Source organism: Hippocampus zosterae, chromosome 7 (genome assembly GCF_025434085.1).
Source record: "Hippocampus zosterae strain Florida chromosome 7, ASM2543408v3, whole genome shotgun sequence".
Taxonomy (NCBI): Eukaryota; Metazoa; Chordata; class Actinopteri; order Syngnathiformes; family Syngnathidae; genus Hippocampus; species Hippocampus zosterae.
This window is the reverse complement of record NC_067457.1, coordinates 2,188,056-2,207,798: the sequence shown is the minus strand read 5'-3', so window position 1 is coordinate 2,207,798 and position 19,743 is coordinate 2,188,056. Positions and strand designations below refer to the sequence as shown.

General features: G+C 47.0%; 4 protein-coding genes and 1 long non-coding RNA gene across 8 annotated transcripts in view; 2 read left to right on the top strand and 3 right to left on the bottom strand.

Annotated features, from left to right (window-relative positions):
• Window positions 1-19,743, bottom strand: part of LOC127604074 (uncharacterized) — a 140,516-nt gene that overhangs the window by 54,406 nt on the left and 66,367 nt on the right. The gene's annotated exons all lie outside the window — the stretch shown is intronic.
• The window catches only part of aldh18a1 (aldehyde dehydrogenase 18 family, member A1), a 140,164-nt gene that overhangs the window by 55,059 nt on the left and 65,362 nt on the right, over window positions 1-19,743 (bottom strand). The gene's annotated exons all lie outside the window — the stretch shown is intronic.
• Window positions 1,147-15,945, top strand: gpam (glycerol-3-phosphate acyltransferase, mitochondrial). 2 transcript variants are annotated; one of them, XM_052070785.1, is made up of 21 exons: window positions 1,147-1,226; window positions 7,530-7,673; window positions 7,836-7,955; window positions 8,193-8,266; window positions 8,840-8,953; window positions 9,056-9,196; window positions 9,340-9,439; window positions 9,551-9,687; window positions 9,780-9,879; window positions 10,768-10,980; window positions 11,058-11,171; window positions 11,415-11,500; window positions 11,755-11,867; window positions 12,522-12,592; window positions 12,851-13,118; window positions 13,350-13,522; window positions 13,605-13,682; window positions 13,754-13,891; window positions 14,005-14,194; window positions 14,373-14,431; window positions 14,517-15,945. In XM_052070785.1, the coding sequence occupies exons 2-21, from the start codon at window positions 7,590-7,592 to the stop codon at window positions 14,631-14,633; spliced, it is 2,490 nt and encodes an 829-aa protein (XP_051926745.1). In that variant the 5' UTR covers window positions 1,147-1,226; window positions 7,530-7,589; the 3' UTR covers window positions 14,634-15,945. The 2 variants fall into 2 exon arrangements, with proteins under 2 accessions (XP_051926745.1, XP_051926744.1); XM_052070784.1 differs by lacking the exon at window positions 1,147-1,226 and adding an exon at window positions 6,166-6,351.
• Window positions 3,994-5,667, bottom strand: LOC127604063 (60S ribosomal protein L19-like). Its single transcript, XM_052070895.1, has 6 exons — window positions 5,632-5,667; window positions 4,962-5,068; window positions 4,765-4,887; window positions 4,511-4,631; window positions 4,322-4,432; window positions 3,994-4,169 (listed from the first exon to the last, which is right to left on the bottom strand). The coding sequence occupies exons 1-6, from the start codon at window positions 5,634-5,636 to the stop codon at window positions 4,046-4,048; spliced, it is 591 nt and encodes a 196-aa protein (XP_051926855.1). The 5' UTR covers window positions 5,637-5,667; the 3' UTR covers window positions 3,994-4,045.
• ghdc (GH3 domain containing) lies at window positions 16,153-19,603 on the top strand. The gene is made up of 11 exons (XM_052070803.1): window positions 16,153-16,365; window positions 16,462-16,761; window positions 16,829-17,025; window positions 17,149-17,343; window positions 17,562-17,681; window positions 17,839-18,136; window positions 18,267-18,459; window positions 18,594-18,665; window positions 18,801-18,934; window positions 19,130-19,218; window positions 19,284-19,603. Exons 1-11 carry the CDS (start codon window positions 16,206-16,208, stop codon window positions 19,503-19,505), a joined length of 1,980 nt encoding a protein of 659 aa, XP_051926763.1. The 5' UTR covers window positions 16,153-16,205; the 3' UTR covers window positions 19,506-19,603.

Sequence of the window (19,743 nt, the reverse complement as noted above, 5' to 3'; positions counted from 1 at the left end):
TTCGCAAATGATGACCCAATTCTGTTATCAAACTGGAAGGAATGCGATTTTGGAACGATGTGGGAGTGGCAGAACATCAAGTTGCTCTGGCATCTTGTCACTTTTTCAGCTTTTTTTTTTTTCGTCACTGGAGGGGATGCGAAACGGCACCCACAAACAAATGTGTACTGTAATTATTTTCACGTGTATTTGAAAAAAAATGCATTTCAATATTTTTTGAGTCATTTCTAAAATAAATACAGAAACGGAGGGATCAACTCAAATGGTCTCCATTTTTCGTCTTGTTGAGGTACGCTGGAAACGTCACTCTTGTTTCGTTGAAAGCTCGGGCAAACAAAACGTCTATTTTGCAAAGTGCAGAGGAAGATTGAGTGCCAAAAATAGTGCTTGATTACATTGTTTGTTGAGAAGGGAGGACATTTTTCGATCTGTAGCTTTGGTGGAAAATAAACAACAAAAAAGATATTTATTTTTTTTAATGGGGATATACTATGATTAATAGTCCCCTTGATTCCCAACTTTACACAACTCCTCCTGAAAAGGTTTATTCTGGACGATAATTTCCTACACATGCCACAAGAGGGAGCCAGATAACTACTTGGACCTAAATCTGAAGCTCCTCAACTCATTTCAGATGATACCAAAGCAATACCACCCGTGCACAAAAACATGAGTGTGAATGCCAAACTGCACATTTGCGTGGGTTCACTGTACTTTACTCGAGCGTGTCCTTAAAGTTGGGGTGAACGTTGCCGCGGGCGATTCCAGATGGCTGAGTCAGCGCTTATCGCAGATGTTTTTTGTTTGTTTGCAGATGGATGAAGCTCATGTGGCACATTGTGGCAAGTCAACCCTCTGCTCGCCCACCTCCACATCTGCTTAGAGCAGTTTTCTTCCATCTCACCCTTTTTGATGTTGTCGCCCCTTCCATTCCCCAAAACGGTCACGGGCGAGCAGAGGTGGCAAAAGTATTAAGTATAAGTACGAATATTAAGTGTGTAAAAGTAGAAGCCAACGCCTTGAGACCCTTGTGAACCCGGCGATGCAAGCCACCATTGGAACGATTTTTAATTTTAACCTCTTTGGGATGAGTCTTGTGTATGCATCTCGGATGACTAACATTATTCTCATGTCCTTCCGTATAGGTCTGTATTACACTGCCTCCCGGTGGACAAGACGCACAACAAAAGGAGCAGCACAATGGCAGGTGAATTGAAGCGAAACCGGTTTGATTCCTTTTCATTATGTCACTACTGTACGTTTTTAAGATGCAGGGTTTCTCCCCTGACCCAGGATTGTATTTAAAAAAAAAAAAAAAATAGTGTTCATACAAGCTATGTTTCCTCTGTGAACTGACTAGCAAAAAAAGTGCAAAATCAGTAACTGATAACAACAGATAAAAATACACCTCAATATATGTGGGATTGTTTTACAGATTAGAGGGCCATTCTTTGAAAAGTAAAGAGCAGGAAGCAACGATATATCTTCACATGTAGGGAGTAGGAGTAAAAAATTGTGAAGTACAGTTGTCTGAAAAAAAAAGCTACGAAAGTATTTGTACTTTGAGGCATGCAGTTTAATGAGGACAGTGCTCCTGGCAGGCAAGACGCTTGCTTCTTTATCTTTAATGCTCCCTCTTAATGACTCCAGGGAGCGTGATGGTGATTTATCTCTGTTCCAAGCTGCGACTCACAAATGAGTCAAAAGAAAAGAAGAAAAAAAACAACAACAAACTTGTTTTTTTCCTCCTAATGTCTGAGTAAACAAGGTTCTCCCATAGTCGCGCTTCTGTTTCCGCTTTGACTCAATGACAAAGTGACAATGAAATCATTTTTACAATACATTGGTTACAAATTTTTAGACGTGAACCAACCAGACCGTTACAAACTCAGTAAGATAGTAATAGAGTACAACGAAATACAAACATGTATCTGCCAAAGTAGGATTTTTTTCCCCTTTTTTATTGGACTTCATGTCAAACATCTTTTCAGCCCGGTTCGCTGCTTTCCAAACACACAGAACCGTAAAAGTGCACTTGAAAATCCATTAAGTCGCAAAGAAAGGTATTACTTTTTTTCTTCTTCTTTCTTTCCTGTGCTTTCGGCGGCTTGTGTCACGGACGCATTTGCCGACGCGTAGATATGAATTTTTTAGCTCCTCCGCCTAAGCGCGTTTCTGGGCCTGGATTTTTAAATGTATATCTATTTTTCACACGCCGACACTGCAATTTGACGCGCTTCTATTGTTTGTTTTCGGACAGGCTGGCTGCATTCAAGTTAGAGAGAATTGCCAACGCGAATCTAGGCAAAGTCACCTTTGCATGTTCTTCGGGTGACTTCAGGAGTTTTTAGGGGCTCATTTCGTCCTCAATGAAATGGGCCCAAATCAGAATCAGAGAGACCAGATGGCGAAGGAGTTTAATCCCCACGTCGTAGGATGTGGGTGGAGCCTTGAACCACAAAATTCAAATGACTCTGCTCCAAACACATTTGGCCTCCTTCCTTTCATCACATCTTTCCATCTCTTGCCCTTTCTGCAGCATTCAATTACCCCGCGTGCACCTCAAATGGAAATTCATGTTCTCGTCACTTCAGTTCGGCAGCGCAATGCACACAGCGAACGAGAAAAAAAAAATGGCCACAACAATGGAATTCATCTTACATTTGTCACCCTGCTGTTAATTAAACTTCTGCAGCCTACTTGCAGAAAGTGTGAAAATGAATCGCGTTGCGGCTTAACTTGTTTAGCATTTTAATGCGTTTAGCGATTGCAGACTCATGTATTATTTAATGATGTGTTTTTTGTTGGCTGCCCCCAGCTGATTTTTTTTTTTTTGCTTCCCTTCGATTGTTTGTGCCTTATAACTCCACCTCCAATGTTTGTTTATAGATATTATTCATAGGTCAAATTTTAACCAAGGCGGCGTGGACAGACCTCAATTTTGTTTAGATTTGAAATCAGTTTTACCCATAGAAAATGAATTCATCCGATATCTTTTACTTGACACTGGTGAAATTACACGTGCGAAATGTTGCATGTTTTTGAATGGGAGGAAAACTAGATGCATAGAACATAATGTAAAGATTTTTTTTTTAAACTTCCCCTTTGGAAGAAAAAAAAATGTCCGCTGTAGCTTATTTGCTCACTATGGAGAGCCCACTGTACCGTTGCATTAGAGCGGATGTAAAAACAGCAAAGTAATAGCTAAGCGGGTCAATGATGGTTAATGTTAGCTTTAAACCGGTATTGTTGTTGCATGTTTAAAATTTGATTCCGTGTGCGTTGATGGCTGAGCGTAGTAATGAACAGCGGCTCATATTCCTTCCCCTCGTCTAATCCCATTTAGCCTCACGCTTCAGGAAACAGCAGCACCTCCCAGTAATGAAGAAACGAGATGAGGAGAGCTGCAAAAATGGCCTCCCCCCAACCCCCTCCGTCTTGAAGCCTCTCATTTACTTTACCTGAGACGGCTATTTTTACATGCGAGATTGCTTTTATATGGCGGCACCATAAACGTAGGCTGCAATGTGACCTTTTATTTCGATTGATACTAAAATAACAGGGCTTGCCGATTAAACTGTGCAGGCAGGTTTGAACTCATTCACCAAGGTGGATGTTTATATTTGTCAACTGGATCCCGTGACCCTTTTGTACTACTGGCGTGTGGATTTTTTTTTCCAAAGGCCGAGCATGGATGAGGGTGTTGCCCACCTTGTTTATAAATCTTACCTTTTGAGATAACTCATGACAACCTGCTGCTGGAACCTGACTTTTTAAGTTCCGGAGTAAAAAAATGATCATCTGCTCTCTGCTGCCACCTTTTGGCATCCAGCTCAAAACACTGATTTATTCACAGAGCGGTACCTTGATACCTCTGGAATCGATCCCTTCTATTTGCATCTTTAAAAAGTTGATACTTGTAAGTCGAGGTACAACAGTATTTGAAATCTAAGCTCCACACGTTAAAAACAAAAGACGCTGACCAGCATGCGGTAACGTGAACCCAAATTTATTCATAACAAAAAGCTGAGTGGGATGTGGTCGCTTATTTGCCGGCTTCATCCTCTTTGGCCAAATTCTTGATGAACTCCTCTTTTCGAGCCTGGAGACGCTCTTCTCTGCGTTTGCGAGCTTCCCTCGTCTTTGTGCGGCGAGCCTCGGCCTGGTCGCTGGACCAAAGAGAACACACTTACTTGGATTTCATTCGTTGGGGTGACACCAAAAATGACATTTTCAATGATCATTTGGACACGTCCAAACCCCGACTGGCACAAAATATTACTAGGATTCCATGAGGGTTTCATGAAATAAAATAACTTACGCCAAGAGCTTCTTGCGAGCCTTGTCTGCCTTCAGTTTGTGAATGTGCTCCATCAGGATGCGCTTGTTTTTGAACACGTTACCCTTGGCCTTTAGGTACAAACTGTGATACCTGGACAGGGAGAGGCAATTTTGGGTTGAGCTCAACAAATTTGGAATTGACCCCAAAAAAAACCGAAGCAGCGCTTACATGTGCTTGTCAATCTTTTTGGACTCCCGATAACGGCGGAGGAGACGGCGCAGGATGCGCATGCGTCGCATCCAGATCAGCTTCTCAGGCATACGGGCGTTGGCGGTACCCTTCCGCTTACCTGCAAGCGGAAGAAAGCGAGTTTACAGTTTCATTCGAGGGCCGGTTTATTGTTTGAAAATTCTTGTATGGAATGTGAAAAAGCCACTTGCAATTTGAGCATAATGGAAATGAGGCAAAAAAAAATAGCCCACCGTAGCCCATGTGACGTCCTTTGCGGCGTGCCAGAGTGTTCTTGCGGCAGCGGGCACGGGAATGCACCGTCACAGGCTTCCTGATGATCAGGCCATCCTTCACCAGCTTGCGGATTTGCTGGCCTGTCGTGTCGCGTCGTATTGGAAGAATTAAGGTGGCACAAATAGGTTACAACTTGGCCATTAAAACAACTCACGCGAGTTGGCATTGGCAATCTCATTAGTCTCGTTGGGATCCAACCAAACCTTCTTCTTGCCACAGCCCATGACGCTGGACGCCAAGCGCTTCTGAAGCCTGAGCATACTTGGGAAACAAGTTGGATTAGGCATGTTATGAGACGCAATGATCTTACTGACAAGCTATTTTATTACACGTAATTTGGATTTGTTCCAAAAAGATTTTCCACCCCAATTTATATGACACCAAAGTGGCATTGAGCTTGTTTTGGTCGTTATTCCAAACTGTGGCTTTGATGAAGATTCACAATGGAAAAAATACATATCTATGTAACAACTCAGTTGTTGAACTCTGGTATCATTCATTGCATGCCTTGTCAGGTGGATTAAAAATTGAGCAGACTTCTAGTTTGAATGCATTTGTCTCTAAAGATATAAAACAGCAAATCGAAGTTGAAATTGGGCCTGTAAACTGAAAACGTCAGCTTCGTCTCGAAATGTTCAGCTTTGTGTTGTGACGTCAGACATGTCTGGGAAGTTTACCAACTTGTTAGCGCTGGGCCAAAATATACATTTGTCGAACATGACGCTTTAATTCACATAAATGCTAAAGAAGTGTTTGAAATAGGTCATTGATAACCGCTTGTTTAGGAAAATGATCCACATCTGGACATGGAACGGCAAACTTACCTCATACCTGCAGCTAGCTTGATGCGTATGCAAAGCAGGGAAACCGGACGGTGCGGTCGCAACCACTTCAACCGTCGTCAGGGACATTGTGTGCACATCCGTGGCTATAAACGGCGAAATAAACCCGTTATTTTCGGCCAAGCTGTAAAAAGTAGGACTTTAGTCGCTAACATAGAAACAAACTAGTGTGAGTGTTGCCAACAACATTAAGTCGGAGCATTTTATTCAAATCTCCCACACATGGCAGAGTGGTCGGCTCGACGTGAATGTAATTCTTTTTTTTCACCGCAAGACGGCGTAAGATGACAGCTGATTGAACCTCATCGTAAAACGCGTAGTTCCTAGTTTAACCTAAAGGTGGCAGTCGCGTTTAATATTCAGCCAATTGTAAATTAGCAGTCAAAGATGGGTGGCGCCGCATGAATGAACGTACTTTATAAATATTCACGATAGGCTTTCCTGCAAATAGGATTTGGACTTGGCCTCAGCCAATCAGAGCTTAGTGAATGTTGTCAATATTAATGAGCAGCCTGAAGCTTTTTGCTCCAATGGACGAAAGGCTTTAATCGCCGCATTCTGTGTTCTGCGGCGGCCGACGTTAGAACGGTACCACTACAACACTCACGGCGGCCAAGCTCTGTGGAGTAGGACTTTACGTTGATGTTTGATTTTTACTAGACGTTTGTTTGAGACATGAGTCGACGTAATACTACACTGAAGGTAAGCAAGCTCCCTACGCCTTGCTAGCAACCCTCCATCGGTCGTCTCGTGCTGTCATTGTCATGGAAACAGGCTGCCGGTTGCTTCTTTCATCTTTTGTGACGTTGGCGGCCGCAATTGAGCAACTTTCATCCGACGTAGCATCGAGTCGTGTTACCTCCGTGTTCCCCGTGAAATAAAGACTAAAGTGCTCCCGCTAAGCTTGTTCAGTGTCTTCCCAACTCAACCAGTTTAAGGTTATCCCGGTTAGCATAGTGGCTAATCCCGGTTCCGCTTAGCATGATGCAGTAGTGTGAGGCCAGACGTCCAGCTCGCCATTGTTGTCTGTGCGACTAGTTATTTGCATCTCCATCTGTCACTTAACAGTTTGACCTGCTTATTTATGAAATCACGTAAGGGAGGGGGCTTCAACTGCCCCTTGTTTACCTCCCCGATCATCATTGTGTCAAAACAAGAAGACTATTCTTGTGTCTCCATCACGTTTGCGGTATGCTTCCATCAAAGTACTCAGAAGATCAAGGTGAAATTGGCTTGTGTTACAGGTGCATCTGTCTCATGCATTAAACAAGCGGCCTTTAAAAATCCATATGATTAAGTAGTAATTTAACCCCGCCCCCCTGGAAAAAAAATCCAGATGACATCAGTATTAAATTGAGCATCACAATCCCACATTTCAAACCAATTTTGGAAAAGTCTTGAAAATTGAACACAGGCGGAAGTGGGTATTGTTTAAAATTTAAAACCTAATTGTTTGAGCGGAAGCAAAAAACGGACTATTGCTTCTTCTCGACGTCTACAGCGACCTTCCACTGTTACTCAATGGCCACGGCCTCTCATTCCTCACTTGCTTTTGTTTGGCTCCCAACAAAGTCACCCCATTGCGGGTAGTACTCTCGGCCAATGACCCCGTACAAAAAAAGCCCACTCATCAGTGTGCGCGGCGAGCACTTGCGCTGAAACGCAACACGCACACTAGACGGTGGGCAGCATCCATTGATGAAAGTGACTCACTACACTATTTCCCAAGTAGGCGTGTGCATACGTTGTGGCAAGCAATGCGGGGGAATAAAAGGCCAGCCTTGCAAATAAATATTTGTGCTCCCTCGGTGGTTCAAACGGACTGTGACTCGAGAACATCAATTGAAATCAATTGTCTGTGTTTTTATCGTTCTAACCAGGTGTCCAGTTAGAGGGTGGCTGCGTGCACAGGGGACGAGAAGAAAAGGGCGCTGAAGGCCATGGAGTTGGCGGACGGCTTGCTTCTGCAGGTCAATAACGGCGAGCAGTGGTGCAACCGCTGGAAGCGGCCCAATGACGACTCCGTAAGACTCAAAAATCCACCTGTGTTTGTAAACTTAGCCGATCTGAAATTGTGCCCTCGTCAAAGAATTCAGCTCATTCAAGACATCAGAGCAATTTTTTAAAGAGCATTATCTTGTTTATTTTTACCTTGGTGTAATATTTGTGTCTTGTTGTCCTTGAAGGATCGCAGTACCAGTCCGTCAGTCCTGCGCTGCGTGGCCACCACGTGGAAGGAGGGTCTTCTAAACAGGAAGAGGCCCTTCGTCGGCCGCTGCTGCCACTCTTGCACGCCACAGAGCTGGGTAACCTTACACGCTGACGGCAATTGACACGTAACCATTAGCATAACTGACGTACAGGAGCAACAGGCATTGGAGACTACATTTATTATGCTAGTTTGCAACTGTGTAGAACTGCAGCACACCGAGTGCTGTTTCTTTAGATAATTCTTGCATTAATTAGCCCGACTGTTGCGTCACAGCGGGGCAGAAGGGCTCACTCAAAAGACACGTATTCATTCATTTGTATTGTAACCACAGGAAAAGCTGTTCAACCCCAGCATTCCATCGCTTGGCCTGCGTAACGTCATCTACATAAACGAGACCCACACCAGGTACGTGCTGCGGGTCGATGTTGCAAAGTGAGGGTCCACCACGTGCTAATAAAATGCTAACATCAGCCAATAATGGAGTAGGCAGCTGAATAAGATAAGATAAGATATAATTTATTCGTCCCACACTGGGGAAATTTACAGCCTCCAGCAGCAAGAATGTATGTAGAAAGAAGAAAGGAGACAGAGAAAAAAAAAACAACAAACATCTTTCAATTAAATACAATATGAACACAAATGGATAAATCGCAGTTTAGTAATTGAAAGTCGGTGGAGTCGCACGTGTCAGTTCAACTCCAAATGTGCCCGATGCTTATACAGTGCGGACACTCCCAAGTGAATACAAAGAATACCAATACCAAAGAATACCAAGAGTACCAAAGAATACAATGCGACGCCGGTCACGTTTTTCCTCATCTCAAAAACAAATTTCTCCGCAGCCAATAAAGCCAAGTCAATTTGCTGCTTTCATCAAAAAAAACTTTATTCGGGGTGCGCTTTCAACTGTGGTGCAAGTGTCAAGTCAACCTCACCATGTGCTGTACTGTGAGCATGCCTTTTTGATCCCGTCTGCAGGCAGCGCGGCTGGTTGGCACGGCAACTGAGCTACGTCTTCTTTGTCATGGAACGAGACGTTCACAAGGACATGTTCCCCCGGAACGTGGTGGAAAACGTGCTCAACAGCAGCAGGTAGTCCACCCGATTAGTAGACCTTAATAGGTGCAAGACATTAAGTTGTCCCTTATCCCAAAATATGTTTCCTGTTAAAAATAAACGTTCCTTCTGTGTCAGTGTTGAGAGCGCCATCTTGAGCGTGGCCTGCGATTCGGACGAGGCCGGCAGTGAGCACAGCAAGTCCGTCGGGAAAGTCAAGCAAAAAGCCCGACACTTCCTCCAGCAGATGGTGGCCAGCGTTTCGCCCGCCTTCGTCAGGTACATGTGTGTTGGGGAATAGGGGCATTAAATCAAACATCCAACGCTCACTTCGCTCGCACCGTGGTGTTGAAAACAGTTGTTACTGCCTTCATATGGCACCAGGCATGCAGTATCAACTTTTTTCTTACTCTCCGATCCAGGCTGACAGGATGGGTTCTCCTGAGGCTCTTTAATGGTTTCTTCTGGAGCATTCAGATCCACAAGGGCCAGCTGGAAATGGTCAAAAAAGCAGCGGCGGAGGTCAGGAAGCACTCCCCCCCCCCCCCCCCCCAAAAAAAATGGTTAAAAAGTTCAATCTGTCAAGCGTAATGGAGTCCGCAAATTGTTGATGTCGTCTGTGGCCCCGTGCAGCACGGCGCTCCCATGGTCTTCCTGCCTGTCCACAAGTCCCACATTGACTATCTGCTCATCACGCTGATCCTCTTCTGTCACAACATCAAAGCGCCGCACATCGCCGCCGGCAACAACCTCAGCATCCCCATTCTCAGGTGAGCCTCGCGTCACGTTTGCTGAAGTGAATATACTCATGGTTTACAAGCAGCATTTTCTTTTTTTTTTTTCTTTTTTTTTGTGCTTTCAGCACCCTGATCCGAAAGCTGGGAGGATTTTTCATACGGCGGAAAATGGAGGAGTCCGGGGACGGCAAGAAAGACATTTTGTACAGATCGCTCCTCTATGCTGTGAGTCGACTGCTGTCATGTGGACAAAAGTCTTGGGACTCCCTTCGCGGGGTGCCCATGCGAATTTGTACTCCAAGCGTCACCCTGCAGTACATTTAACAGGATATAATATATTTTTTTTCACCCTGCATGTAATTCCACACGAGAAAACTGCGCTTCGAATGAATGCATTTGTTTGAGAGTTGCTCTTTGTCTGTGACATGCTGCACTTCACATCGACCCGCCAAAGTAATTGTGTGTTGAGCCAATAAGATAAGTGCTATCAGCTCTGGACAGTTGTGTGTGTGAGTGTGTATAACCAACTAGTGTAGTTTGACCTTCAAAATTGTGCCTCATGTCTCCTCTAATGCTACAAAAATAAGACCTAGACAGTACCTACTCAGCAATATGATCAAACCTAACAGTCTGCGTCACAATGTAAATGCTGTTAGGGCCTCTGGTCTTTGCAGCTGAATCCAAGGCGGCGGTCTATTTTGGGACAAAGCGCCCCCCACCCACCTCCCCCCCGGACCTCCAAAAATGTCTTTAGACAGCTGTGAAAGGATGTGATGACACAACACCGCTTTGTGTCCAAAGTCTGGCACGCGGGTGATTTCATACAACGCACTTTTATTTTAACGTGCTCGGTTTTAGCTCGGCTTGGTGACCTTCAAGTAAAATCTGATTCAGAACAAAACCAATATGTGTCCAATTATTGATTGAGAAAAACCAATTGTGGAATCAAGAATATCGAACTGCGACTATGCGAGCATTTATTGTCAATTTTGAGCACAAGAGACTTTGTGATTGCCTCTGTGCGAATGCCAAAAACGTTTTGTTTCTCACTGGCTTTTACCTGTTGCATCATCTATCTTCTCGTCCTCACGTGATCGAACGTGGTCTCTCCAGTACACAGAAGAGCTGTTGCGTCAGCAGCAGTTCCTTGAGGTTTACCTGGAGGGCACGCGCTCCCGCAGCGGCAAAGCGTCCACGGCGCGCGCCGGCATGCTGTCCATCGTGGTGGACGCGCTGCGCGCAGGCTCCATCGGCGACGTGCTCGTGGTGCCGGTGGGCATCTCGTACGACCGCATCATCGAGGGCAACTACAACAGCGAGCAGCTGGTGAGGCCGCCGGTTTCGGCGTCGTCCACTCGGGGTGGGGGCGGCGCGGCCGTGTCTGAACTGTTCCGTGAACGCAGGGCAAGCCCAAGAAGAACGAGAGCTTGTGGGGAATAGCGTGCGGCGTGTTCAGGATGCTGAGGAAGAACTACGGCTGCGTCCGTGTCGACTTCAACCAGCCGTTTTCCCTCAAGGTGAGAGGCTCCTTGTTCTCAACACGTCTGTGATGGACGGGTATGGTTGAAATCGATCAATCAAGAATGACATCACACTGTTCTGACTATGTTCTGACTCTGACCATTTTATACTGCCGATCGAATGTTTAGCAATCATTTAGGTCCCTCTACGTATGCCAAAATATATTTCCTATCAATAAAGCGACGCATCGCAATATGACCGATTCGTTGATTGTGAGCCTTTTCACCCGTCGAACGCAGGAATACCTGGACAGCCAGAGAAGCCGCCACATTGCACCCCCGCTGTCCCTCGAGCACGCCTTGATGCCCACCATCATAGATGCGCAGTAAGTGCAACTCTCTTCCTCTTGCGTGCCCAATAAAAGCTTTGAATAAAGCCTCCAAAATGGCCGCCTTTTTTCCCCCACTTCCTCGCAGCAGGCGCCGTCTTTGGACATTTGCGCACGGGCACTTGAGGCGACATGACCCCAGGGGTCATTTCGGTTCACAGTCCCACTGCGGCTGCCCGTTTATTCGGACTACACCCTTAAAAATAAACGGCAAATGATCTTTCTATGACATTTTTAAAAAATTTGTTCAGGCCCGACGCGCAGCTGTTCGACGGACAAGAGGAGGGCCACCAGAACAGAGAGCTACCCGAAGACTTGTGCCGACGACAGCTCATTAACAACCTGGCCAAACACGTTCTTTTCAGTAAGGCCGCCTCTCTTCATTAGTTGATCTTATTCCTGCCCAATGTCACGTCCTAAGGTGTGCTTTATGCAGCAGCAGCAGCAGCAGAAACCGGTTCCCCCCAGCTCGGTCAGCTGCATTGTCCTCCTCCCCTTCCACCCCCCTCATAGCCAGCAGCCAATCACAGCACCCGCAGCTCTATGGCATGTTGTTTTCGGCCAATAGGACACAGAGGAGGTAGAAGGGGGGGAGCCCAAGAGGGGCCAGAATGCAGCGCCAGCGCCGGTGTTCTGCTGCTTCCGCTGCCTTTCGTCCCCTCAAAGGACCGACGCGTACGATGACTTGGAGTAACCCTCACACCTTACGTTTCTTCGTCTGTTCTGAATTCCTTTGTGAATATTTTGCGTGGCCTTGTTGTGATTAGATGAAGAGCAACATATAAATCGCGCCAAGGGTTCACGTTTTTCTTGCAAGATGTATAATCCCACAGAATGCACTTTATTTTGTATGATGTATTCAGATTTTTTTTTTTTAAATAACATATTGCTCAGCTCAGCTGGTACCGGTTGTAGAGTTTTTAAGGCCTCTCACATCTCCATTTGAGGCGATGAGCACCAAGCCGCCACCATGTCTGTTTCTGTGTTGTTCAACATTCATTCTATCCTCCCCACGTAGCGGCAAACAAGTCATCCGCCATCATGTCCACGCACATCGTGGCCTGTTTGCTGCTCTACCGACACCGACAGGTACGTCTGCTCCTTAGTGTTGTTTTTTTTTTTGTAAGAGGGATTTTACTCTACCTCCTGCCTGCCCTGCCTTGTGGTGCCCTCCACCAAGTAAGGTGTAACAAAGGTCACAAAGACCTCACTGCACAATCATGACCCAGAGATCAGGTTCCTTCGGTCACAAGCAATTTTAAACATTAGTGCCCCCTGCAGGAACTGTGGCGCATGTGTCTGGCCAGCATCCGTACGTTTTTCGAAACGTGAGGTTCCTTCCCGCAGGGCGTTGCACTCTCCAAGCTGGTGGAGGACTTCTTCAACATGAAGGAGGAGGTGCTGTCACGCGACTTTGACCTGGGCTTCTCGGGCAACTCGGAGGACGTGGTGATGCGCGCGCTGCACCTGCTGGAGAACTGCATCGCCGTCACCGGCGGCGCCAACCGCAACGGCGAGTTCACCATCGCGCCCAGCCACACCGTGCCGGCGCTTTTCGAGCTCAACTTCTACAGCAACGGCCTTTTCCACGTCTTCATCCCCGACGCCATCGTCGGTACGTCGTCGCTCCATCTGGCATGTCATGTAAAATAATTTCACTGTAGAACAAAAAAAAATCATGTTCAACCAATTATTCAAGACAACACATTTTCATTTGACTATCAATGAATGTATTCAATGTGAAATTGTTTATTTTGACAACATTGATTGGGGGGTATTAATTGAATTCTAATGACGCAAATCCCCAACGCGATCTCGCCTGAGCATTCGTTGAATTTGCACGCAGCCTGCAGCATCCTGTCCCTTCAGCGGGAGCAGGCGGTGGAGTCGGAGTCGGCGCTAGCGTTGCAACAAGGGCCGAGCGCCGGAGCCGCCGACTGCCCACTCAGTCAAGAGAAGCTCATCCGCAAGGCCGCCGGCCTCTCGCACTTCCTGGTCAACGAGGTGTCCGTGGCCTCTGTAAGTGTTGTGCACCGCCGGGCTCAAGCGTACGATTGTTCATTGAACGGACAGTCAAGCCCAGCCCGTTTCCACCCCGCAGCCGTGCCAGACTATATATCAGGTGTTCCTCGACGCCATCACCCGCCTCATCCAATATGGCGTCCTCTATGTCGCGGAGGTCAGTTTGGAGGGACCCACAATTCCTGTCACAATGGCACTCTCCGTCCTGATGGCTTTATTATGTGTCAGGAGGACCAGGAGGAACTTAGCCCCAGTCCGACGGAAGAACCGTGGCCCAAAAAGTTTCCAGAGCCGCTCTCCTGGAGGAGCGACGAGGAGGACGAAGACAGCGACTTTGGGGAGGAGCAGCGGGATCGCTACCTGAAGGTTCTTGTTTGCTTTTTCGTCCACTTCAGGCAGACATCTTGGGAGTGCATAAGTAATGAAATTAGATAGCAACCAACAACACGACTTGACGCTTGCAGAGTTTCCCTTTCCAGGTGAGCTTGTCGGCAGAGCACCAGGAGTTCTTTGTGTTCCTGCAACGGCTCCTCAGCTCCGTCCTGGAGGCCTACAGCGGTGCCGCCATCTTTGTGCACAGTTTGAGTCAGCCCATGGCCGAGACTGAGTACACGCAGCGCCTCTTCAGATACCTGCTCACGCGCACCGAGAAGAGAATTGCTGCTTACGGTGATTGCGGGCAAATGCACTTTGAATTATTTAATTTAAAAAAAAATCAATTAACTTAATCTCTCTGACAATATTAGGTTGGCATGTTTTTTTTTTTTCTTCAAACTTGTACTGCAATCCAAATTTTGATCATTTGTCATTCTGTCTTCTTGTGTCTTCATGATTCACTTTTCTTCAGGTGAAAGTGCAACTCATTACCTGGTGAAGAACACGGTCAGAACATTCAAGGATCTCGGGGTAATCAAAATATATTCAGAATGAGAATGAAAAAGTCACCTTTGCTGGAATTTGATGGGACTGACAGCGTGCGTTTTCTTTCCAGGTCCTCAAGGAGCGACGAGAGGAGCACGTGACCACGCTGGAGCTGAGCCCCACCTTCCTACCTCAGGCCAACCGCAACAAACTGCTGCAGTACATTTTAGGCTTCTCCCTGCTGTGACCCCGAAAGGCCCACAAACCTCGTTGCTTCAGGCTCCCCTCCGACACAAGGGCTTCTTACTTGTTACTTCGAAAATACGACTAATCCAGGTGCTACCCGGAAGTGCCTTCACGTTTAGAAGAAAACAAAAAGGCTCTCTCTATTCCCTGTCGTGCTACATCTCCATTACTTTGTAATATATAGCAATAGGCAAAGCTGCCTTTTAGAAGAAAGCATCCACAGGAAGTGGGCAAAGTAGCCATTGCTCTCTACACTAACCTGTCAAATCAATCGGGATTCACCTTCGTTATTATGAATGGGATGTACTAAAGAAACCTTTCAAGGAGCGCTGTAGAATTGTTTTCTCGTATTGTCACGTTATTGCAGAGCTGACCCGGTGTGGCATTTGCCGACATTGCCTAATGGGCGAGCCGGCTCTGCATTGTCTTCTAGCAGCTGTGAGGTCAAATGATACTTTCCTGATTATTTTGTTGTTTTTAGACATACTTTCTCACAGTGGGTCTAATAAAAAAGTGATTTTTTTTTCTCCAATTTTTAGGTATCAAATAAAGTAGGGGGAAAGTGCTCTAAAGCAACAGGGGATGTGCGTGGAAGGTCCAAGTAAGTCTACTGAAGGAGATTTCTTCTCAAGCGTAGATGGTTAATTCATTTTTAAACCTGCATGCGTTCATGCAGAATTTCCTTACCTGTGACTTAAACGTGTATAGAAGATTTGGCGGCATGTCAAAGACAAAAAAATGTGAATGAATTGGAATGAGGCAGACAATGGTGAGTTTCAATGTCACTCTTATGGACTGTACTGCATGTTTGCTGTCATGGGCACTTGACTGTAGAGTTTGTGTTGTATTTAATGGTTCCAAGTGTGTGAAGTATGCTGCGGAGGAGGTGAATGTATCGTGTTGTCGTGATTGTCCAAAACCCAAGTGGACTTGCTGTATGCCCAAAGGGATAGGGATGCCTGGCCACGACGGAAAGTCAAAATGGAAGAAAACACCATCACACGGTATGAAACCCAAGCGAGTGAACAAATGTACATGTGGCTGTGTAAGGTTAAAAATGCCTGTATCATGGAAACAGGTGCCTTTTATTGTTTTCAAATCCAATGTTATGGTCTGTACTTGTATTTTTATGCATGTTAATGATTCGGAATCATAAAAACACTGTAATAATATAATAAGTTATAACGTGAAAAAAAATCACCAGCCAGTAAAAAAAAAGAAGCCTGATTTGTTTGTTTTCTGTCTGATTTTTGCTTTCACAGAGCAAAGCACAATTGTTAATAGGTTTGTAAATAAAATGGTAGTAGCTGTTTTGGGACGTTTGTATCTGCTGCACGACTAAAAAAGAAAATTCGACATGAGGAATTCCATGTTTTTGGAAGGTAGGAGGAAATTCGCCAATATTCCATTTGTTTTTAAGGAATTGAATTGAAATTAGACTTTTACTTAAGGGTCTTAAATGCACCTCATTCTCGCGATTACCACTCTTTCGTGGGCACGTGAATGCAACAAGCCTCAAAACACGGAAGTCAGCAAGACAACTGATGATGGCCGACTTGGAGGAAACTTGCGGATGCGCTCTTATTTTGTCAAACTTCTTTTTATTGACTGCCGACGACGAATGTTATCCCTAATAAAACATTACAGCGTGGCTATGTCGTCTTTTCGAGCCGTAGTGCTGGTCTTTTTGTCGGCGACATCGGCCGCCGTCGCCATTCTCGTCCAAACTGAGGGTAGGTCATGTCTCCTACGGCACAACAGCGCCACCAGCAGGCCATTCCTTCCGCTGCTAGTGATCCCCCGGTTTGTGTAACTACGTTTCCCCGCAGCCCTGCCTCGTCCTCCGGCCGTGGCCGCCGCCGCCGTCAGCGTGTGCGCATTGATGGGGGTGTCGCTGTTGTTGAGGGACATCCGGTCCAAGGTGAGAGGTGAAGGCCGGACGTTGGGGAGCTTGATCGGCCAGTACGCAGCCGTCAAGGCCGTGGGCTGGCTGGGCAAGTGGCAGCGGGCCAAGTTGGAGGCCGACACGCTGAACGTGAGGAAGGCCCAGGAGGAGACGCTGTTGAGCCGCCTCCGGAAAAACGAGCACACGCTCTATGGGAAACGTTTTGACTTTGCTTCTATCAAAGGTGAGTGGACACGAGTGACACGGCCAACTCATACACAATGCAATTCTTTCAAACATTTCTATTTCAGATATTGACACCTTTCGCACTCATCACCCGATCACCACGTATGAGCACTACCGTGACCTGGTGGGTCGTGTGGCGTCTGGGGAGGAGAGGGTGCTCACCGCGGAGAAGCCCCTAGTGCTGGCCATGACGTCCGGGACATCTGGGCCCAGCGCCATGCTCCTCAGCACCAAGGACACCAACAGTGACTTTTTCCTTCGGGTAGCCTGACACATAACAGGACTCTTTGGGGTCTATTTTTCCGGACAAATTTGTGTGTGTGTGTGTTGGATCTGATCTCATATTTTATTTGAAGGCACTCAAAGAGCTGATTTTGTTCACCAGGGTGTGGCGGTGTGCCTGGACACCATGCGGCGAGCGTTCCCGGCCACGGACAGCCTGCAACGCACCACCAAGTTTTTCTACACGCCGACGTTCCGCCAATCGGAGGCCGGCATTCCCATTGGGCCCAATTCATCCACGCCGGCCTCTTCTCGTCACATGCTCCACCTCTACACCACACCACCGCCTGCCTTCCAGGTGAATGACGTGGGATCTGTATTTTTCAAAAGGATACTTTACAGTATCGTGCTTTCCAAAATATTCCCTTGTCATCTCACTTTTTTTGCAGGTAAAATCTTCCACTGAAAAAGATTGTTAGATTCCAGTTTCTATCGTACAATGTCAATGTGCTCATATAATGATGTTCGTTTTGTGTTAGTTTTTCCGCACTTGTGACGTTGCACGTGTGACTTCAGGTGACGAGCGAGAAGGACGCGCTATACCTGCATCTCCTCTTTGCGCTCAAAGATCCCAGCGTGGGAACGCTCGAGTCCAACTTTGCCTCCACCGTCTTCTGCGCCTTCTCCACTTTGCAGGTACATTTGTTTCAAATGTATTTCCCTCATCGCTTCTTAGTCTTGCTCTATAGTGATGATTGATACCAAGTCAGCCATTTAAGGTTCCCGTGGTGGAAGCCCTCATTTTCCCTCGGCGCGTACAAGTGAGGACTCAACATTGTTCCGCACCTTCCAGGAGCGCTGGCAGGAGCTGACGGAGGACGTGGAGCGCGGGACGGTGAGCGGCGCTCTCCACCTGGAGCCGCGCGTCAGGGCTGAGCTGGAGGCCCTGACCCGGCCCGACCCAGAGAGGGCGGCTCGGCTCCGGGAAGACTTCGGCGCCGGCTTCCATGGCATCGCCGGACGCCTCTGGCCCCGCCTCAACTTAATTCTGACCGTGGATTCTGGCTCCAATCAAATCTACGGCGAGATGCTGAGGGACGACTGCTGCAGCGGCATCCCCTTCTACTCGCCCTTCTACGCGGCCACTGAAGGTCCAATGAAGTTTTTCTTCAAAGTGATGTCGATTGTTTTTCTCAGTAACTGTCGAGATTGTCACACCCACGTTGGTGTTTTTTTCATGTCAAATTATGATACATTTTTATCGCGCGATTCCCCATGCAGGTCTGATTGGGGTGAACCTTTGGCCCGAGGAGACCGGCCGGCGTTACCTGCTGTGTCCTCGCTCCATGTTCTGCGAGTTCCTACCAGAGAGCCTTTTGGAGGATGAGGCAGCGGCGGCCACGCTTCTCATGGAGGACGTGAAGGAGGGACAAAACTACGAGCTGGTGGTCACCAACGCCGCCGGCCTCTTCAGGTGGGCTCCCCGGTAGAAACGGGAACCGAGGAGTTAAAAGGAGCCAATGAGATCTCTCGTGGACTAACTCCCATTTTGCAGGAGAGGGATTTCAAATGTTGCGGTTGCTTTTTATTTTTTTTTCTCGGTTCCAGATATCGCATCGGCGACGTGGTGAAAGTGGTGGCGTTCCATCACCAGTGTCCAATTGTGGAGTTTCAATACAGGTCAGCCAATTCATTAGGTACACCCGCACACATCTAATTTGAGCAGATTTTTGGAGTGGGCTCAGCAGCTAAAACAATGCGAGTGTACCCGAAATGGTGAGCAGTGCTCTTGAGGAGGCGCGTGTGTGCTCGCAGGCGCGGTCAGATGCTGAACGTTCGCGGCGAGAAATTGTCGGAGGCCTTGTTCCTGGACGCTTTGAAGGAAGCCGTGGCGCAGTGGCCCGCCGCTCGCCTGCTTGACTACTGCTGCGCCGAGAGCGGGATTATGGGTAGGGCAACTAATAGATGATGAGTGTTATATATTTTTTTGCAAACGATCATGTTGTTACATCATGCATTTTTATGCCTATTTTTTCATAAAAGTGAAACAAGTTTGTTGTTGACTGCTCTTGCCTAATTTTCTGAATTTTCACTTCATTCACATGACCGCACATTTTTTCTTTTCTTTTTTTTCTGGGCCGCAGGGGATTGTGTGGGCAGCTGCGACCCTCACTACCAGGTCTTCTTGGAGCTGACGGGCGTGAGGAACCTCAGCGAGGAGCAGCGCCACAAGGTGACTCGCCGTTGAGTGACTCAATTCGTGTGATTTGGGAATCCAACGCGCGTCTTGGTCCGCAGCTGGACGTGTGCCTGCAGCGGGCGTCGGCCGTGTACCGCTCGTTCCGCATCAAAGGCAGCATCGGGCCGCCGAGGGTGCAGCTGGTGGGCCGCGGCGCCTTCGCCGAACTGCGCCAGCGCATGATGAGCTCCTCCCTCACCTCGGCCAACACCTTCAAAATGCAGCGGGTGTTGCGGCGCAAGGAGGACGCCCGCTTCTTGCTGACCAGAACGGTTTCCTGAAGAAGGAAATGAACTGAATAAGACTTTTAGGAAGGAAATGAAGAATTTTACAAGCATACTAAGTTGTACTTCAGGTAAATGTGCATTATTGTTCTATATTTATACATCTCTTGTGGATTTTTACGTATTTCTGACAGTTGCAGCAACTGATGTCAGGTAGGATATTTTGCGGTGGCCTTGACATTTGTGATCCTCATACCAACCTGTTTTATGTCCTACTTACATGCGTTTATTTCGT